The 21,575-nt window shown below is 40.6% G+C and overlaps 1 protein-coding gene across 2 annotated transcripts in view; it reads right to left on the reverse strand.

The window, feature by feature from the left end:
• The window catches only part of neo1a (neogenin 1a), a 261,271-nt gene extending 241,594 nt beyond the window's left edge, over positions 1-19,677 (reverse strand). Inside the window, exon 1 of one of the 2 annotated variants that reach the window (XM_084739418.1) lies at positions 19,034-19,677. In XM_084739418.1, coding sequence (XP_084595544.1) covers positions 19,034-19,124 — 91 coding nt within the window. In that variant the 5' untranslated portion in view covers positions 19,125-19,677. The remainder of the gene's footprint in view (positions 1-19,033) is intronic. The other variant, XM_084739478.1, reaches the window with a different exon arrangement.
• Positions 19,678-21,575: the final 1,898 nt, after the last annotated feature.

Here is a 21,575-nt window from a genome sequence, read left to right on the forward strand (position 1 = left end):
ATGGGACACCTCATTAAGAATCTGTTGGTAGCAGCTGGCTCACTATCCCACCCCATTACTGCCCCACCATGCCAAAACCTCTGCCACAGGCCCTCCCGCCCCATCCCCCACTCAAACACGTCCCTCGTGTCTCATATGACATCTGTGTCTCGAGGTCCTGTGATGGAATGCCGCTCGCCTGCTAGGCCTCCGCAGGTGCTCCCCGCTGGCCGCCATCCATTTCGCAGCCTTGCCGGTGCCGCGGCTGAGCGACCTGTCACAGGCGGAGACGTGGGGCGAACGGAGTCAAGGTTCAAGGGACAACGGTTAAGGAATCAGAGGGAATTGACGCAGCTGCTCTCCATCACTGCCCGTTGTGTACACTTGAAGCTGGAGGAAAATCCTCACCTCCAGGAGCTTACGGCCCTGCCTCCACCTGCTTATCCTCCTCTTCCTCCTCCATTACCAGACAGAGGAAGGTCATGTCTGTATTTAGACACGACTCAGGAGACTGTGTCGTCCCAGATGCTGCTCTCAGGTTCTGTACAGCTTCATCCGACGGCGACCGAAGCCCAGCTGTACAGTATGCAGGGTCGGAGTGATCATGGCGTGGTGCCATAATAGATGAATGAAATTATTCTCAACGCTGCAAGTCATCCCGAGAATGTCAACAACTGTTCCCTTAACAGAAATGCTCTGAGTCATAATTGTGCAATCTTCCTGTGTCTCTGCCTTGTGTAAGACTGCCTCACAATCTTCAAGTTTCATATCACACGTCTTTATCAGAGTCCATGACACAGACACAACCAGAGATTATCATCTTCCCAAAAGGTCAAGGACCAGAATCCACATTAGGAAAAAGACGCTCATAACTGGGGAGAGGGAGTGGGGTCTCGTTTTTATTACTGTAATCACAGCTGTTCAGGTGCACGGCCACATTGGAAGTGGAGCCCTCATGTCAAAAATGAAAAGCACTTTAAAGACAGTCTAGTCTAAAACAGCTCTGTCATTTTAAGAACTTAAATCATTCATTGACAGTCACTGACCAGCAGGGCTGGGTACCAAACGTCAGTTTTACTAAGGATGTTCCCAGCGACTAATTTCCCTGCCTGTCCTTCTTTAATTTAAACTAGTCGACTAGTCTAAAAGTAAAAAAACAACCAGAAAACAGTTCAAGTTGAGCACAATTTAGTAAGTCACATTCTTCAGTATCCAACTCATTATAAATTCTGCTGAAATGTGTGCCAATTCATGTTGCGCATTATGAACACTGCACATTATCCTAAAAAACACGACAACAACTCACTAAATGCTAAATCTTTTCGGACCGAGCAGGATCACAGCATCTGCTAATGTTAGGTGCCGCGCAGTCTGGCTAACGTTAGCAGCGCTAGCAGCCTGCTCTCCTTGCCGGTTAGCGTCCACGTGTCTGTGCTGAATGTTGTTACACATTGCTCCAGTCGCGTGGTTATACACCAGTTTATTATGACGCAAACTTATTTTTATTTTCTGGATCATAACACTGTCAAACTGTGCTACATAACCTCTCTGCACTCTACATGAATAAAAAAACAATAGATTAACCAGCTAGTATTTCTGGTGCTGATTAGCGAGGGTGGCGATGTGTAATTGTTTAGTTGACTAATCACGTACATCCCTAGTTGTATTTGCACTTTTGTTTTCTTAGCGTAGCTTCTTCAGTTTAGCCAGATGGCTAACTTCGTCTGAAGCTTCAGAGGCTGAACACAACTATGTTATGGACATGTGGTGCGGAGACAAAGACCCGGCACTGCGCCGTATATCGGAATGTCGGACGCTCGCCCAGCAGGGATGCGAGAGCTGATCTGCCTGCTCCCTTCGCTGGTGACGGAAGCCAGAGTTTTCTTGGCTGAGCGAGACGAGTTGGATTTTGCCGTCAAAGAGACGGTGGGAGGCAACCGTGACTACAGTGCTGAGATGGTGAGGATTTGCTTGAGCAAGGCTGGGACTTTCTGATGCAGTCAAAAATGGAACTCCCCCCCGCCGCCCATCCCAAACAGCAACATCGTCCAGTTGAATTGGCGCATGACATCTCCATATGCCAGTTTGGTGGACATCGCCCAACCCTAATGCGGGTCGTGTTGTATATAAATCACAAGCAATGAAAACCCAACCAGAAGCTGCTGTTTTCTAATGTCGAAATAAAAAAGAAGCCCCAGTACTCTCACTTCGGTCTCGACATTTTCATCAACAGTAAAATTTATTCACCACAGCTGAACTATAAATCATATTTAAAGGCACAATTAGCATTTTCTATGGCCAATCTTGGACTTATTTTGAATTAAAGCTGTGCAACACTTATATAAAAAGGGAGAAAAAGCCATCATCTTTCAAATAAGTGCTGCTCAGGGACGAATTTGTTCAACTGTGAAGGGCCAAGAAAGCAGAATCAAAAGAGACGGCCAATTCCATTACATCATGGCGGTGTATTAAAAAAAAAGGCTTAAAGCAGTAATTTCACCATTTCAGCTGCCTCTCTCTTGACCTCCGTCAGCTTCAGATGAGCTCAGAGTTGAGGAAGAACTGGCTCCAATAACATGGTAAGAAGTCACTGCAGTCAGAGGAGCCTCATGCCAAAAGGGAGCTCCCGACGGCACAAAGGAGCCTCTATCTGACGCTTAACTTTTCAAAGATTCGTTTCAGCTTGGTTTTAGCAGCAAAAAACAGTTAATACCGGCAGAATTTTTCCAGAGGTCACCATGGCAGCAGGTGAAATCAAAATAAAGCCCGGGCGGTTTGACTGGAGAGGCTCCAGTTGATGTATACATGAGCCTACACTGGTCTTAACTCTAAACCCTAAATAGTTTGTCTGAGACTCAACAATCCAGAACGCTGCTGTGCTTTGCATGCAGAGACAGTGCCATGGAAAAGTACTGTGCGGGACAAAAAAAAATGACACCTTCTTCTATTCTTGCTGAGGCCCAAACACACTACGCCTACTGTGCTTAAACGTTGAGTGGTTTCTATGGATTTCCACTACAGAAAACCAGACAAATCAGTTCATGGCTTGTAAAAGAAACCAAGAATATTTATGGAGAAAATAAAAAAACAGAAACTTCAAACAGAATTGTTCTGGCAGTGCTTGCCAAAGTTGCAGCAGCTCATTATCTATTGAAAAGATGCCATAATTAGAAATCTTAGTGGGAGCACTGGTATTGAATTGGGTTATCTAAAAAAGTAGAGTTGTGAAAAAAAAAAAAAAAAAAAAAAAAATCACAGCCAGTGCCGGTGCACGTGTCAATATTTTCCAATGGGAAACATGAGGTTTTAATCTATGAAGACCTTATAAAATCTTTTCCTAAGCACATTTTTAGAAATCAAAGTTCTTTTACAAACCCAAACCACACATATACCACCCTCTTTGGAACTCACAACCTTGTGCAAAGCTGTAATTTCGTTCTAAACTGAGTAAAGACCTTCACAATAAAAAAAAAAAGTTGGCTTGAAAAACATAAGTAGAAGGGGAGGGAATCTTCTTGGCACTTCACGATTCAATTCTATTCCAATTCAGAGGGCTACAATGTGATTATAAAACTATTATCGATAAATTTGAGTTGTTGAGCCGTGACGTGCTGATCAGATCCTATCATCTGCGTCCTCACCAAAACTCAAGATGCAGCCTGGTTTAGAACATAAACACAATCATCAATCACAGTGCCTGGCGGCCTTTTACTATCATAACATCTTGATTTAAAAGCCGCCTCCGACCCTGATCAAAATCACACACAGACAGGGTCCAAAATGAAGGCCCAGCGAGAACTAAATGCAGGTACATTTTCATTTTGCAGAGTAAAACATTGTTAGTGAAAGAGCAATAAAAGGTTTGCAAGTAAAAAGCCAATAAAAGTAACTCATCAAAAAATGTAGCACCTTAAAACTGATGAATAAAGACCAGCCAGAGAGCTCAGAAATAAAGGATGGACCATGATTGACAAAAGTAAAAACAACTTATTTAACCACAGGATTTACGGCGCAGTGAAAGCATGTTTTAAGTTAGAAGCAAACTTTCTAAATCTACCATCTTTATTCTGCTTCACTGCTGAAGCACAAAACCAGTCTTCTTCATTGACCAAACCGCATCATAAGTGCTGCTGAAATGTGTGCCACTTTGAACATCGCGCAACGTCCGTCAAAATATGGCAACAACTCACTCAGTGCTTCACCTTTTCAGACCAAAAAGGATCACAGTGTGAGCAGGTGAACGACTTTGTTTAGCAGGAGATGATGTTAGCTGACAGCCTGACACACAGCATGGCTAACGTTAGCAGTGCTAGCAGCAGCAGTCGACTGATCACACACGTCCTTCTATCCCCATGGTATCAACACATGCCATCCCCCTTTTTTGTTTCTCCAAATACGTGCTCACCACATAATCCTGAATCAATAACACCGAGGTTGCTAAGCTGCTGTTCAGAATAAACTCAAGGCTAAATGGTCTAATTTCTCCCCATCCTCTCCGTGAAAGTAGGTAAACACTTTTTCCATCTTAAGAGAAGGGTTCAAGTCGGGAAACTCTCTGAACCTTGTTGATAAAACAGCTGTTCAAGCCCAGATGGGTGGCATACGCCTATACAAATACCCACCCAAACATACACACACACACACACACACACACAGAGACACACACGCATCCCACCAAGTCTGAAAGCTGCCAAGAGACACAAGCCAGGCTCAAGATGATGGCAGCCGGCTCGATTGAGCGGCGCTCACAATCCTCTCTCTGTGACCGACTGCCCCCACACCCTTTCAGCACATGAAAAGTTCCTTTGACGGAGTGAAGGCTGAGAGGCTCTGTGTGTACACGGGTGATTGATACTTTATGAGTGTGTATCTAAGATCTCCTCTGCATACACACACCGGGGAGCCCAGCACCGGTAACATGAGGAGTGCAGTGAAGGTGACGATGTTTGAGGTTCGAAACAACGATAAAAGTTAATTCAGAGGACGAAAGACACTCAAAACTATAAATGCTTCCTTTTTTATCCATGAGTTGAAGTAAAAGATCCAAGACTTTTTCTTTCCAAGACTTTATTTCTCAATTTTTTTATCAGCAAGAAGTGAGCACTTCTGCTTATTGATTAATGGCTTTAAGTACATTTTTTAACAAAAAAAAGCCCAAATTATCTTATTTCACCTTCTTAAATGTGAATATTTTCTGGTTTATTTTTCTAACATTTCAACTGATTAATTGAGGAAATGATCGTCAGATTCACTGACATTGAAAACAATCAGTGGTTGCAGCCCTACTGTGCAGTTTATCATGAAAAAGACATTTATTAGGCTCTGAATTATGGCTTTCTCACACAGGTTTACAGATAATACAAGAGGGCAAAGTCATGACCCACCCTACTCTGCTTCTGATTAACTTACCCTGATATTCTGACCCGAACAAGAGCTCAATAAACAAAACAATCAACACAAATATGTGAGTTCAGATTTCCTGCTTTACATGGTTTATTATTACTGTATATATCCTTGTAATATCTGGTTCAATAGAATTAATTTGCCTTATTTATTTAGTAATTCCACTTGTGTCACATGCTGCCAAGACTTCCTGAGATTTTGCTGCATTTAGTGATGTATATTTTTGCTATACTAGTTTCTTTTGCCTTTACTTTTTGTTGTTGTTGTTCTTGATGTTATCCTCTCTGTCTTCTTAACTCTGACACCTGCCAAAAGCAAGTTCCTTGTACTCCTCTGCTTGGCGATTAAAGTGATTCTGATTTAACAGAATATGTTTGGTTTTGGACTGGCAAAACAAGATATTTTAAAAAAATCACCTTGGGGTGGATATTTTTCACTATTTTCTGACGTTTTACAGACATTGCAGCCCTAAATTTCTGAGCCATCTGCACAAACCCTGCCAACCAATCACTAACCAATCACTCCTCGTGTCTAAATGCCTCGTGTGCATAGAAGAAGTCTTAGACTTTTTACTTCAACTCATGAAAAACTGGAGCAAATACATTTTTGTCGAGTGTGCACCAGCCCTAATCTGAACTTGTATTCCTGAAGCACCGGAGGATCCTTTAAAACAATTCTGGGTTGGGAATACAAAATTCAATTTGCACCATCTATACTGGACAATTACGATGAAGAAAAATCATTATATTGGAGAAGCTGCATTGATTCCTGTTGCCTGCATTGTCTTTGAAGCCTGAGCTACTTAGCTACTGCACTACACCGTCATCTACACCATTGAGGAGACTTTCAGGTTAATTCATCACAGCCTGGACGTCCTCCAAAAAGACGGCAGAGAATAAATTCATGTCTGAGAGCTGCAGGATGCTGGAAGTCCAGCAGGTGCAGAGCAACCAAATGAAGCTTATATATCAGAGAAGAATATTATCAAACCCACTTCATTTACAACACTGGCTGCTGCTTCACAATTATATTAAGTATAAAATTAGGGTTGATTAGGTGAGGAGTGGCTAAACCTAAATGAACTAATATTTTAGTCTGTTTATTGTGTCGTTTGCATTCATTGAATAAGTCTGGAGCTGCAGATTTGTCATTGTAAAGTGCTTCTAACTGTTTAAGTTATTACACTTAATGTGTTTAATGATTTTCATCTTTTCGCTTCTGTCTCTAAAGTGTAACAATTTTCTCTAAACGACTGTGGTTTGTCATCCTGCAGGTTTATGTAACCGTTATGAGAAAGCTTTGTTAAGATAATACCATGGTAGAAAATCTCTTTGTCAATACTGAAACATCCCACAAGAGATCCATCATCATTTTTCACATCATCAACAGAAAACTGTCTGCTTAGAATATCAAGATTTGATTTCAAAGATTGCAACAGTTTTATCTTCTCATTGTCGGTTTTGGACATTTAATGGGATCTGCTGATGAAAAGAAAAATGCAAAATAAAGTCAGTCTTATCCTTAACCTGCTTAGTAATCACTGAAATGTAAAAAATAAAAAAGAGAGGATTAAAAAAATGAGAATTCAACCATTAGAGAAAGCTTTGAGAGATCTTATTTTAATAGGACACGTCTGTAATATGCCCCCCAGGGCTGTGAAAACAGCTCCGTGTATAACAGAGCCTTGCTCTCATTAGTCCGGGCTCATCTGACAAGCACAGCTTGCATGTGTCATAATCCTATGCAGCTGCCACTACCGACAGGAGACACCACGACAGGAGCTCGGCAGAACCAAAATAGCAAAAGTTTGAGGAAAATTTTGAGGGAAAAAAGTCCTCACTGTCCTGCTGAGCTGGTATAAAGATTCTTTGGAATGGCCACAGAGCCCATTCTTTCAGGGTTTTTACTTGAATGCCAGGCCAGAGGAAAATACTTCTTCACTTGCAGTACACCACTTAAAACTAACGTCAGTGCACGCGCTGCCATTTGCTGCTGTCATGCTGCAGTTATAAAAGACGTGCACTGGAACACGGCAGCCTGGTTGCTGTAGTTTTTCTGTACGCAGTGAGAGACTGGACAACGGCCCGCTGTCCTGGAGAACATGACCAACTGTGACTGCAGTCTAGCAGAACATAAATATTAGAAAACGTGTCAAACTGCAACACTGCTGCTCACTATACAGACACAACCTTCACTTACAAGTCTTTTTTGCCATTTTGTTAGCTCCTCTGGTAAAAGCTTCAGTCAACAGTGACGCTAGCATTTCCACGTCAGAATGATTGATTATTTGTTTATTAAAAACCCTCCTATACAGTGATCAGTGTACTGCAATATGCCACATACCTGTGGTCAAACTTTGAATGCAGGTATGTAGAACACTGCAGTGGGCATGACAGAGTTTAAGAAGAAATGACAGAGTTTAAGAAGAAATGACACAGTTTAAGACGCGTGCAGAAATGTTTTAGTCAAAAGATAATGCCTCGTTACAGACGACGAATTGAAAAGATTTTATCAGTGCAGCTTCTCGCTTGAAGGTGGGAGGATTTATCCGAGCTTTTCATTCTCGGGACATTTAATACAGACGTTCTTGGTAAAGCGTCCCGAACACAGCAACATAATGAGAAAATAAGGAGATACAGGCAGAGATCAGGGTCTCTGCAAACACAGACACCACCACACACTTTTTATGGGTCACAGGTGATTGACAGGGATTATGTTTATGAGCCAATACATGATTTCTTTAGGGCAGTGCAGCGTATTATGCCTTTAATCCAGACGCCTTCAAGGTTCTTCTGATGGTTCCTTTGACAGTTATTACTGCTACAAGTCCAAAGTAAGGATGAACATAAGCAGACAGGTTATATTAAGGCTGCAACTAGCGATTATTTTCATTATCTAGTAATCTGTTGATCATTTTCTCAATTAATCATTTTGTTGTTAAGTCCATAAAAATGCCCAAAGTCAATTTTTACTTGCCCCTGTACAAACTGTTCCATTTATTAGCGGTTTACGAAATACAACCAAGAATTCAATTAACAGTAAAACGTCCATCACAGTTTTTCAGAGTCTGAGAGGATGTATTTAAATGTTGGTCTAAAACCCGCAGATATTCAGCCAATATGATAACAAACAAAGAAAAGTGTCATTTGCGTGAAAAATGACCCAAATGATTTTTCATTCATCAAAACAGTTTAATTCTTTTTTACCACTTGACCGGTCAGGCAAGTGAGTTGCCAGATTTACTAGCCCGACATGATGTTTTACTTGCCCCAGACACGCGGTAAATCCTTACTGTTGAGCCCTGTCATTATTGATTAATCTGTCAATCATCTCCTTGATTAACTGGTAAGTTGTTTGGTCCATTAAATGTCCCATTTCCCAAAGCCCAAGATGACACCCTCAACTGTCTTGTTTTGTCCACAACCCAAAGAAATTCAGTTTACTGTCAGAGAGGACTGAAGAAACCAGAAGGGATTCAAGTTTGAGAAGATGACACAGAGAATTTGGATGTTTTCCCCCCCCCCAAAAAAAGCTGCTCAAAACGATTAATCTATTATCAAAATCTTTGGTGATAAATTTATAGTTGACACCTTCAGATCAATTTATAACTAAGCTGTCGACTTTAACTCCAAAGCCATTCCTCAACACAACTTAAATTTGTCCAACTGCATGCATTTAGCGATGCTTCAGAAGCAGAACGTGACCAGCTCAGTTCTCCGCAGCACGACAGACGTCATCTTACAGCTGATGTGCAGAGCAGCACACTGACGGAGATGATAAACTCGACACTTATTGACATGTGCCCGTGTCTTCGGTCTCCCCTCCGTATGCTCCGCCTGCAACCGGTGCTATGTGCGTCAGCTCCATGGAAACTGAAAGACTCTGCTCTCCCAGAGGTCATTAAGCCTGAGCATCATTCAATCACGGCAGAACAGGGAAGCCTGGAGAGCGCAACAGCACCACGGCGAATTAGACATTTTCGCATTTTGTTCTATTTTCAAAAAGACAGCTAAAAGGAAAAGTCAGTTCCAGCTTTGTCTCCAGGAAAAGATAAGAATATAGTTGATGTAATGTCCCTCGAGTGACGGTAAACTCTCTGAGGAGTCATCGCACAGGGCAGTGTGGACAGCTTTATCGCCTCTTGACACTATTCAACTTTATTTCAAGTTTTTTTTTTAGATTTTTTTCCCCCTTTGTTTTGACATGAAAGGCCCAGCAGACACAAAAGACGACTCGCAGCAGCCGGATTGGAAAGGTGCTGCGTCTGACATCGTTTTAGTCGCAGCAGGAACACCTTGATGTAAGCTGCTTTTTGTGAAGCAACCAATCATCACACCGAATAGGCCTGGCTTTCAAAGCACAGAGAAAACTGATGGTTCAGGACAACACCTATACCCCCTTTTTTGCACCACGGTAAATGAAAGGGTTTCTCCGCGTCCAGGGAGCAGGGTCTCCCCCAGGAAATTGATTAGTGGAAGCTTTTTATTCTCTGCCAGCACACACACACAAAAATGTCCTGATGGAACTGGTGGACTGAACTGGTGCTGTAAAGGTGGACCTTTTTAACAGTAAAATAGCCAAGCTGGTTAACTTAAACCCTCCAACACTTCCTTTAATATCCTGTTTATATTCCAACACTGTGACGCATTAATGCGATTGATTAATTGCCGTGATTATCTGCTGTAATTAATTATTACAAAGTGAATGTACAATCTGTGAAACTGATTGATAAATTACTGTCATCATCCGCTGAGATCAGGCTGGCAGGCTGATTCTTACCCCATCATTTCTTTTGGGAAACAGATCTCGCCTGCTCCACAAGTCAGAAGTTAATTTTTCCCGCCTACTTACAGCTGCTACTCGCAATGTGACGTGAATATCACTCGGGTGTTTTCTGGGCTGGAGCTGACTGAGCGCATGGGCTGTTTCTGAAAATTTGTGAAAACGGATTGTGGGAATGTTAAGTGAAAAGAAAAAAAAAAAAAAAACACTGCAGCAGTGCAGACAAATCCACCACGCTCCACCTGCAGTGCCACCCACAGTGACAACCCCAGGGAGCATGAAGACACGGAGGAAAGTTTTGAGAACAAACTTCTAAGTCTGGGCAAAATTAGAGGCGTACATCAAAAGATTCAAGACACTTTATGGATTCTTTGGACAACAATATACTTGCTGTTGCATTTTTGAATCTATTTAGGGGCCTGCCATCGCTCCATGCCTATTTAACCCCACCACACGGTTTTTATCTGCTTATCAAACAGTCTCAGTTTAATAGTGATGCCTCTATGTGACCTACATAATGAAACGAGAGCATCTGCGAGAAGATCCACTGTTTCTATACAGTTATTTTTTAATGGGTGCCACAGGGTCGGATTCTCTGTGAAATCAGATGAAGCGAGCCTGTGTTTACACTTTCCCTGGCAAAGTCACAGTGAGTAGTACATTAACCTTTTAAAATGAAGCAGGAGGAGATTTTTATTTCCATCATTTTATTTTACTTGACACTATATTTTGTGGTTGGGGTGGATTTTTGTCTACAAGGACCCTCAGCAATCAACTATATAGAAAGGTTCCCTGTAGAAGCTTGAACGGTTACAGAAGAAGCTGCCACTCCTTTCTTTGCCATTTTTAGCCATAAACAACAAAAAAATACATTAAAAAGTGTAACTGACACCACTTACACTCATAAAGCATGGCTTAACAAGAAGAATTGTTTACAAAAGTACAAACTTTGGCTCAAGGTTCATAGACAAAACAACTATGTTTTGCTACTCATTATTAGCCTTAGCATATAGCATTTTACACTGTATAAATTAGCCTAGCTGAGGGCAAACTTTTCCTCTATTTATAGCTTAAGAAATTACTTTAGAAATTACTTCTGTTTTTTTCTTACTCACCGGGGTTGGGTATCGTTTGGGGTTTTTCCAATAGTGGCGCTAAAACAATACTGGTGCCCTAACGGTGCCTGAAATAATACTTCTGGACAAAAGATGCGGAAAATGATGCTTCTCTCTTTGCACACATTTGTTGGACGTCCTGCCCTGCCACACTACAGACTGTTAAGCTCAGTATTTTACGCGTGTAGCTACTAGCTAATGGTGGGGCAACTATTTTAATTGACAGCTCAGGCATGTGGCACCGTAATCTGCCTTGTGATTCGGTCTGGTAGGTATTCGTAGGTTTCGGTATCCAACCTCATTACTCACCACTGGTTTGAGTCACTGCATCTCCTGAGAGAAAACCACAGTTGAATTAATCCTGCGTTCACGTTTTTTCAGGCCAATATGGATCAAACAGAGAAGCTAATACTGCTGTGGCGAGAGCGATAAGTTACCAGACTGGATGCCCGGCCAGGTTCTTCATCTTTCCTGCGTATTTTATCTCATAACAGCGTCGTCGTTGAAGAAATGAATACCACAATCAAGATATCAAAAGTGATGGCAAAAATTACATAAAATAAACTGCTTTTATTTTCAGTGAACAGCTGATTGTTTTTCAGGCGGTTTACAAAATAAAGGTAATAAATACTTGAAAAAATACATCCAGGAAGACCAGAACCAGAAATAGCATTTCAAGGCCAGTGAATGTGCGGCAGAGTCAGAGCAGCAGGAGAGGCTGATACACAGGCTGCAGTGTCGAGACAGGAAGAGCAGATTTAAGTAATGTTTCTCTGCACCACACCACCAGAAGAAACAGCTCTGATGGAGGCAATTTCATCTTAGCAGGAGGGGGAGGCAGCAGAAGCCATGGACTTGTCCCTGATCCGCTCTGGATTTTAGACCATGACCCTTTGGCTTCTCCCCCACCCACCAAACTGAAAAACAGCCCCACCTTCACCACCATAAAAATACCTCAAATGCACAAGATAAACAGTAAGAATTATTTTAAACAGCAAGCTGAACAGCAATAGATGGGAAGCGCATTCGAATTTCTAAAGTGTGAAGAGAGAATTTGTGTAGCTACAATCTGGTGTACAATCATTAAACATCCAGACTAACAGCTGATGCTTGAATGTTTGATATGCTGCGAAACAGGACACACCATGAGAGTTTTCAAGGCGTGCATTTATTATTTCTGTCGTGCAAATGAGGGGAAACCTTGCTATACTTTAACTGCACTACATCAGAACTGCATTTGTCAGCTGTTAAATGGCCAACTATTTTGACGATCGATTAATAAATTGGAGTCATTTTTAAGAAAAAAAAGTCAAAATTCTCTGATTCCAGCTTCTTAAGTAAACAAATAATTTCTGGTTTCGTTATTCCTCTGTGACAGTAAACTGAATATCTTTGGGTTGTGGACAAAACAAGACATTTAAGGACGTCATCTTGTGCTTTTGGGAACACCGATTGACATTTTTCAACATTTCATTTTATAGACTGACTGAGAAATTAATCACTAGTCGCAGCCCTAATCTACATAAATCCTGCAGTTCAGCACCGTTTTGAACCACAGCAACATAAAAACCGGGAAGCCTTGTTGTTAGATGAAATAAAAGCCAATAGTCCTACTGATTCTCCACAATAGTCAGCTGAAAGCTAAAAGCTGTAAGCGGGTGATTATTACACTGACCCTCAAACACTAAAAAGATGCAACAGCAGATGTCATGGCATCTATTCAGAGGATATTGATCCACATCTCCCCCTGCCAATTACGTGTGATAAACTGCTGTGACAGTTGGGGCAAATTATTTCAATAATTGCCACCATTGTAACCCCCACAAACGCTGGACAAACAGATTGAGCCGCTGAAAAAGCAAATAGACACAAGGCACAAACAAGGTGTTATTTTCAACTGCGATCTCAAAGCGGTGACCTCGCCACGCCGCCTCTTACACGACAACGGCACTGAGCAACGGCGAGCTGAGCTGAGCAGCAGCATCAGTGGCCTGAGCAGATCAGTAGCATTTCCTAATGGGGGCGGTTTCATTAGTGAAGCAGATGAATCAAACACTTGGCCAAGTGTGCAATTATCCGTCTCTTGGTGGATGGAGGTCATTAGGACTTTATGAGCGATTGGAGCCCATAAATAAATGATCAGTAAACAGCAAAGTCTATACAGCAGAGACAGCAGGTGACTCTGCAGGACGCCCCCTCTCAACTCAACACAGGACGAGGCGGACGTGTGGGAAAAATCCAGACACTCAGATCTGAAGATGAAGCTCTCGATTATTTTCTTGATTAATTGATTAGCCAAGTTATCTATAAAACATCATAAAATGATGAAAAATGTTTATCGCTGTTTACCAAAGCCTAAGATAATATCCTCAAATGACTTGTTTTAATCACCAAGTGTTTTGATAATCGATTAATGTGAATATTTTCTGTTTTTTTTAATCTTCTATGACACTAAACTGAATATCTTTGAGTTACGTAGTGCTACAAATAACCATCATTTTCACTATTGATTAATTTGTCAATAATCAATTAGTTGTTTGGTCTATTAAATGTCAGAAAATTAAAAAAAAAAGAAAGTCACCTTGGGCTTTGAGAAATGGTGATCAACATTTTTCAACATTTTCTGATATTTTATGGACCAAACAACAAATCGATTAATCAAGATAATAATCAACAGATTCATTTATAATGACAATGATTGTTAGTTGCAGTCAACAACACAAAGACATTCAGCTTACTGTGATAAAGGACAAAAGAATCAAAAAAATATTCACAGTTTAGAAGCAGAAATTAGAGAACTTTTACTGTTTTAAAAAAAAAATGCTCAACATGATTTTTTGATTATCCAAATAGTTTGTAATTAATTTAATAGTTGACATCTAATCCGGTATTTCAGGGGTTCCCAAACTTTTTCATGTCAAGGACCCCCTCAATAGATGCACATTAGACCACGGACCCCCAGTTTGACAGGATTTTATCTTAAGGAATCTCTTCTCAGTGTTATTTTATTTTAGTTTTGAGGATAATAAAGTCCTCACAGTCGATCAATGACCAATCTAGGATCACTATAAACCACAATCGATCAAAACGTCCAACCCTATTTTTTCCTTTGTTGCTCCAACTACAAAAAAATAAAATGTGGTAAAATATTCTGCTGTGGACTTCTGAGAACCCGCTCAAGGACCCCAGTTTGTTGCAACTTTATTCATTTGTGTAAATGACTAAAACAGACACCTTTTACTACATCCTGCATACAGATTCCACTGTGTTGATGGAATTATTCTTGAAATTCAGATCCAACTTTAAGCCTCGCCACTTCTTTTCCCCACAAACCGGGGGATGTAGGACCACCAGGGCTCTCCAAACACAACAACACAAAGGTGGTAAATTATGTTCTTAGCAGCAGAGGAGACCTTAAATGCGCCAAAGAAAACGACAGTCGTTTATAAAGTCTGGGCAGAGTGTCAGCTGAGGTGGTCTGCGAGGATAAAATCCCGGTGAGTGGTCTGACAGAGCGGAGAGAGGGGTTGCCAAATGTTTACACATTTCAGCGAGTTATTTGCATTGTCCGCTGGGAGACAATCAGCGCACAATTCCCTCCCAGCAGGATTACAGAGATAAGATAGGGCCTAAATGGATTTTACACTCCTCAAACAGGGACTTGTTTACAAAAGCAGAACTTTTTGAGCCATTTTTTTCAAAGCCTTAACAACTTGTAAGAGCCACGGAGGAGGAAGTAGTAAAAACTGGGAGCAGTTTGGTTGAACTTTTACAGGATAGTCCAAAGCAGGGCTTTAATACAGTGCTAGTATTAAAAAAATGATACTTTATACCTCTTTTGAAAGCACGGCAAAAAGGAAAAAGGGTCCAAAACGGGAAACTTTCTTCCATTTTTTAAATAGACAACCTATAAACAGTGCTGGCACAGAAAAAGTCACTGAAAATTGTTTTATTTCACCGCTGCAAGATAAATTTCAGGCAGGACTGAGTCTTGAATGAGCATTTTCTTAATAGCTTCTGCACTTTTGAGTCTATAATTAACAGCTACTGTATTGATTTAAACATGTTTTGAAAAAAGTAGTGCTACTTTGATACTTCTGACAACCTCATTCCAAAGTAAAACAAAAGTGAGACGACCTGTTACAGCCGTATATCCGGCTGAAACTCTTTAAGTTCGGGCTGCAACTCTTGCCAACTTTGATAAAGATAAGTTCTGGCCACAGTCGGGACCTCAAAGAAATGTGTTTTGAATAAACAGATATTTTCAGAGAAGGGGACCCCACAATTAGTAATTTGAGACTCTCTCTGCGTGTGGGTCCCAGTCCAATTCTCTGGAATCAATCAAAGCTCCCAAAGGAACTCCCCGGTCCCCTTAATCTCCTGGTTTTATTACTTTCCAGACAGTCGGCCTGTTTCACCCTACCCCCATCTCTCTTTTGTACTGATCTCCAGCGAAGCCAAGGAGGGGCTTTTTTTCTCTCCCTCTCTCTCCCTCTCTCTCTCCCTCTCTATCTCCCCTTCCACCACTGCAGAGCGCTTTTCATGCAGGAGAGGGTCTTTCATCAGGCTCCACACGCAAGAGAGCCAAACAGCTAGCTCAGGCCTGTCACTCCAAGGCCTGTCTTCTTTGCACATTCATTCTTTTTTTTTTTTTTTTTTTTTTTTGTAAATAAACAACACAATTTCAAAGAAGCATAGACTGCCTTTTCTCTCCCTCTCTCTCTCTCACACAGACACACACACACACACACACAACTATTTTGCATATCACGAGAAAGAAGGAAAAAAAAAAAAAACTGGGCCATGTTGCAAAAGACTCAGTTACATTCACAATTTTCCGGACCACATGCTGCAGTGTTTGATAGCGTCTAACAGCTTAAATGATAAAGATATGACTCTGTCATGATGGGGTATGTGATAAGGACTGAAGGAGCTGTGCACTCCAATGACTGCTGGAAACACTGTGTGTGTTTTGTTTTTTTTTCCTCATGGCTCTCCAGTTTATCTCAGACACTCATGGCTTGGAGTGTTTGTAACAGATTGTGGTGGTTATGCCGAGACATACGGACTTTAATTAACACATAACCTCTAATTAGGGCTCGGCGATATGGCTTATAAATAATATCTCATACTTTTAGGCTATACTGCGACATATATCACACATTTTCTCTAAAATTACACGTTGTGAACTCTAAAAAGTGCAGACATATGATGGTCTTGTAGAATATGATGAATGAATGATCACTTCACAATGACTAGTTTATGCCACTAGGGGTCTCTCTCACGTTAAACCAGCAGCAAAAGATTTAGTCTGATGATGTCATGAAGTAGCGTGGGATCATGGGAGGTGTTTCTCTTCACTGTTAAAACAACAGTCGTCATCGCTAATGAAAATCATCCAAAGTGGCTGTTCAAAGACGCGGTAGCATTAAAGTTTTATTCACGTTAGATTTAGATACGTTTGCTGACTTCCTCCTACAGTGCTGTGATTGGCTACTACTGCTGTGCTGTGATTGGCTAGTACTTGCTGCCTGAACAGCGAGAGAAAGCGTCTATTTTAATCATAAACCCCAATCTTTTCCTAAAACCACTCAAGGAGTTTTCTCACCTAAACCTACCCAAGTCATTTTGGTGACTTGGGTAAAACCAAACTGCAACTGATTTTCGAAAAAATGAAAATTAAGTCCATTAAGACTAAAAAAAAGAAAAAAGTGACTCTGAGTTTTACTGTGCTGAATCAAGAGCACATGATAGTGTTTTCCCAAAAGTTACAGCAACTAACTAGCAACTGCTAGCAGTAGAATAAATAAATAATTATAAATGACTTACAGATTTCTCTGCAAACATTGTTGGAAACAAGTTCACGACTCAACAAAATATATGTGCATATGTCTACTGGTTTTAGACTTTTTAATGAGGAAATGTTACAGCTTTAAAATCAGCTCAAACTTTAACATCTACAGCAAAAAAATACAAAACACACATTAAAGCAGCAGTAATGTGATTCCAATGCATCATATGTAATAGTAAAACACTGACAGGAACCATTTCACCGCACAATGAGTACATTAAGTAAATCCTGCTAAAACAATACTTATTTTTATTAAGGTTTAGTTTGCAGAACTTTTATTTGTAAAGGAGTAAGGGCTGAGCAATATGGACAAGAGCTGAAATAATTACCCGATTAATCACTGAGTTGTCAACTGTTAACTTAATCACCAGCTCTTTTAATAATGATTTTTAACATTTTGAGTGACTTTTTTAGGGGAAAAAAAGTCCAAAGTCTGTGATTTCAGTGCATCAAATGTGAATATTTTCTGGTTTCTTCACTCCTGTTTGACAATAAACTGAATAAATTTGGGTTGTGTACAAAACAAGACATTTGAGGACGTCACTTTGGGCTTTGGGGAACCGAAATCAACATTTTCTGACATTTTTTAGAGACTAATTGACAGATAGATCGTTAGTTGCGGCCCTAATCCATCCACACCAGCCATCCTCAACAAAACTCAAGACGTAGCCTAGTTTCAAACGTAAACACAACGTATGTTTACATGCTTTAGATTTCTCTCTGACTGGTTCAGCCATAAGGAACACACACCTGGTCTTATAAACCGTTACAGGTGATCATTATATTGAGAATCGGGTTTTGAATTCAAATTATTGATGTTTCCTATAATCTTTCAAGAGAAAATCACAATCCATGAAAGAATTGATTTTCCGTCCACCTCTAATATTGGAGGAATGACTATTAATATTTTCACAAAACAGCAACACAATGAGATTATGATAAATAATCATCATTAATTTGGATATAGTGACCAAGTGGGTTAAGGTAAATGATACAACCAGTCTAACTTCATAAAATTACAAAAGACAGCCTTTAAAAGCAGGAAAGGACAACACTTGCGCCATACTTGAACATAACGACCTTAAATCTGAGACAATATTGATTAATATCAATATATCGGCCCGCCCTGCCTCTAATATCGGTGAAATTCCTCCCTACAGAGCAGCACCACCAGTTGGAATAAGACAGACTGAACTGCACACTGCACTGCAGTCACAGCCCTCACTTTAAAACAATTAACAGAAGAGAGGATGAATTGGGGTTGTGTTTATCCATCAGCTAAACATGTATTGACGCCAAGGTAATGAGGTATCCGCAGGACTGATGATGCCAGCTTTACCTGACACACAACACTAATGACTCTTTGCATAGTGTATTCTTTCACATTCAAGTTCCTGCCGTCCTTTGCATTTCCAGGACCACACAGAGCCAGCCAGCCATGGATGGATGGATGGATGGATGATCTCAATCCAGCAAACACACGCGCTATATTTTGGCTTTTTCCAGATCCAAACACACACAATCCAGCAACTGAACCGCATGTGAATCATTTGAAAGACAAACACAGAAAGAAAAAAAAAAAACCTCTGAGCAGTTCTGCCTCTCCAGCCTCTCTGCAGACAAAAGGACGGAGTGGAGAAGCGTGTTGCTTCACACGGGGCTGGTCTGGGACTAAATGTGAGAAAGCGGAATACTTTTAAAGTTATCCAAAACGGTCAAAGAGTATCTGCCCTAAACACCGCAGAATTAGCCTCCCAGCTCCGTGTCTGATTTCCAGAGGCAGCAGCTTGCATTCCGTGCGTTTATTTTCTCTCCAAACTCGTGATACAATGAAGGTAAGTTTGCCCCAATCGAGGCGTAAAGACGCAGACACACGGCGGTGTATGAACGCAGGTTTTCTTACCTTTGTCGACATGCTTTGCGGCGGTGGTCTCCGTGTAGAGAAAGGTGAGACAGAGGAGAGTGAGGAGCGACAGAGCTCCCCGCTCGGCCATCACTTTTCACAAATAAATCTTTGCAGGCTTCAGGAACCCCGGAGAAGCTTTATTTGTTTAAAAAAAAAAAAAAAAAAAAGAGAGAAATCCTTACAATCCACCAGCCACCTCCTGGAAATGCACAAGGGTAAAAAAAAAAAAAAGTTCAAAGTCCTAAAATGTGCAGAAACATCCGGAGCCAGGTACTTTTAAAACTGGCCGGATGAAACATGTAGCTGGAAAAGAGAGCCGCAGGTTATACACGGACTGTTTTCTCAACTTGGTCGAGGCAGAAAGGTCGGCAGAGAAAAAACACTGAAATCAATCCATGGCCACGGAGGCGCAGCGCAAGGACACAAAGATTTGCGGGCGACTGAGCACCGACGCGCCGACTTTACTACTCCGATGTGTGTCAAAGCGCGGAAAAGACTAGTAAGAGCTCAGTCGGAGAAAAGATAAAGATCCGAAGCAGAAGGAGAAATCTCCGCCGCGGCCAGCTCACTGCTCACGGACGGGACGTAAGAGAGCAGCGTGTTTGAAGGGCTGGATCTCCTGCGGCTCCCCGGAAAACAGGGTGTGGAGTCTTACGGAAGTTTGGATCCTGGCTGCTGCCTGTGCGTGCGCTCAGGCTAAAACTAAAATACGGTGTGGCATTTCAGTCCAAACACAACACCTACTCTTTACGCCAGTGTTTTCTGGCGGGCAGCTTAAAAGTGTTTTCTTTGAGAAAAAAAAAAAAAGACAAATCACTGCGACCCAGTTTACAATAGGCCTTATCAATAAGTCTTGGGAAGAGTTGATTTGTGCATAAATGAATGTTTCTGACCATTTTTAATGCCGTTTCTCCATCACATTACATTATCCTGACACGTCCTATTCAAAACGTGTTTATAAATGAGATATAAATGCATTTAGGCTGCGTTAACAGGCCATTTTATTGTTTTTATTTCCTCTCACTAGGAAAACACTACAGGACATTTAAGCCTACTTCAATAAACTAAACAAAATAAGTGTATTTAGGCAGCATTAACAGTCTAATTTTTTCCTCTCATTAGTAAAACAATATTATATATTTTAAACATTTTATAAAAGGTGTAATTCAGATATAAATCTTAAATTTGTTGAATTTCTTGCACATAGTTTTTTTATATATTTATTTTGGGGAACCAAATAAAATTTCCTGTGACTCAGTCTGACTGCTTTACACCACAGAAGTGTACCGGTGTAACTGGTACAAGTATGCACAGTTTTCACACAATATAACAGGGTATTATGAACATAAAAGTCCAAAACACACAGACTATATTTACATTTTAAGCTCAATTACACAATATATTTGGTCATACATTATAGACTAGATAAAGATATTTTCTACACAGTATGCAGCTCATTAGTTTACGTCTCCCACACATCAGAATTTTGACATCTGAAATTTTGGCACCGGTGTGTAGCTAATGTTTACGTTAGCTAACATTCAAGTATCTTTCTGAAACAACCCGACCTGAAAAATCTCAAAAGTAGTTTAGCAACACTTAACCCTCTTCTGAAAACATTACCAGATTCCTAAAATACCATTCTTGAATTACAAATATTCAGTCTTTTCACATTAAATATGATTAATCACTCCAAGGGCTCCTCTTCTTTAAACGAAACAAAGATGGCAGCCGAAAGTGACGTATATGATTCATTAAAACATTAATATAAATAAGCCAGCATTAATATATGATAATGAGACTTTTTAAAACATTTTGAACAGTATAAAGTAGACTGTTAAGGTCTTTGTTTGGTTTGACTTTAAGAGTCTCAGACTCGCCAAACTGCCGAGTCATTATCAGCCAAAAAGCTACTGCAAAACGTTTGTCTCATAGCGAGCTTATTTATCTTTGAGGGGAAAAAATGCTGAAGAGAAGATGGAGTTTCTGACTAAAATGTTGTTAATCAAACACAAAAACAATTCTCAAATGTAAAAAATTATAATTTAACAGAGAGAAACTGGGGTTTCAACTCCCTAACTCACTGCCTGTTTTTCCCAAAAGTTGGCAGCTAGCAACTAGCTAGCACCAGTTAGCAGCAGGACCGCCTTGAATAAATTATGGATTTCTCTGTGTTTGAACAATGTTGGAAACATTTGGGATAATGTAAGTACACAACTCAACAAAATATATAACATCTGTCTGGCGTTTTTAGAGATTTTAATGTGGAAATGTTTCAAATTATAGCTTTAAGTGACAGTTGCAAATGGGGCTACGAGCTAACTATAGACTAACTGCCTAGCAAAGAAAGCTAAAGTTAACCTGTGAGGAAATATTTGTCTTAGCTAAAATCAGGTTGTGATGAGAATTAGGACTGCGAGGTGTCTCTGTCAATGTTGCAGTGTTTCTCTTATTTCCTGGAGAAGAACGTTTGCTAACGGTTTAGTTAAAACAACTTGACAACGCTAAAGGTTCATTGCCTTTGGTCAAACATTGGTTA

The sequence above is a fragment of the Lutjanus erythropterus genome, chromosome 1, assembly GCF_056507025.1.
Source record: "Lutjanus erythropterus isolate fLutEry1 chromosome 1, fLutEry1.hap2, whole genome shotgun sequence".
Lineage (NCBI taxonomy): Eukaryota > Metazoa > Chordata > Actinopteri > Lutjaniformes > Lutjanidae > Lutjanus > Lutjanus erythropterus.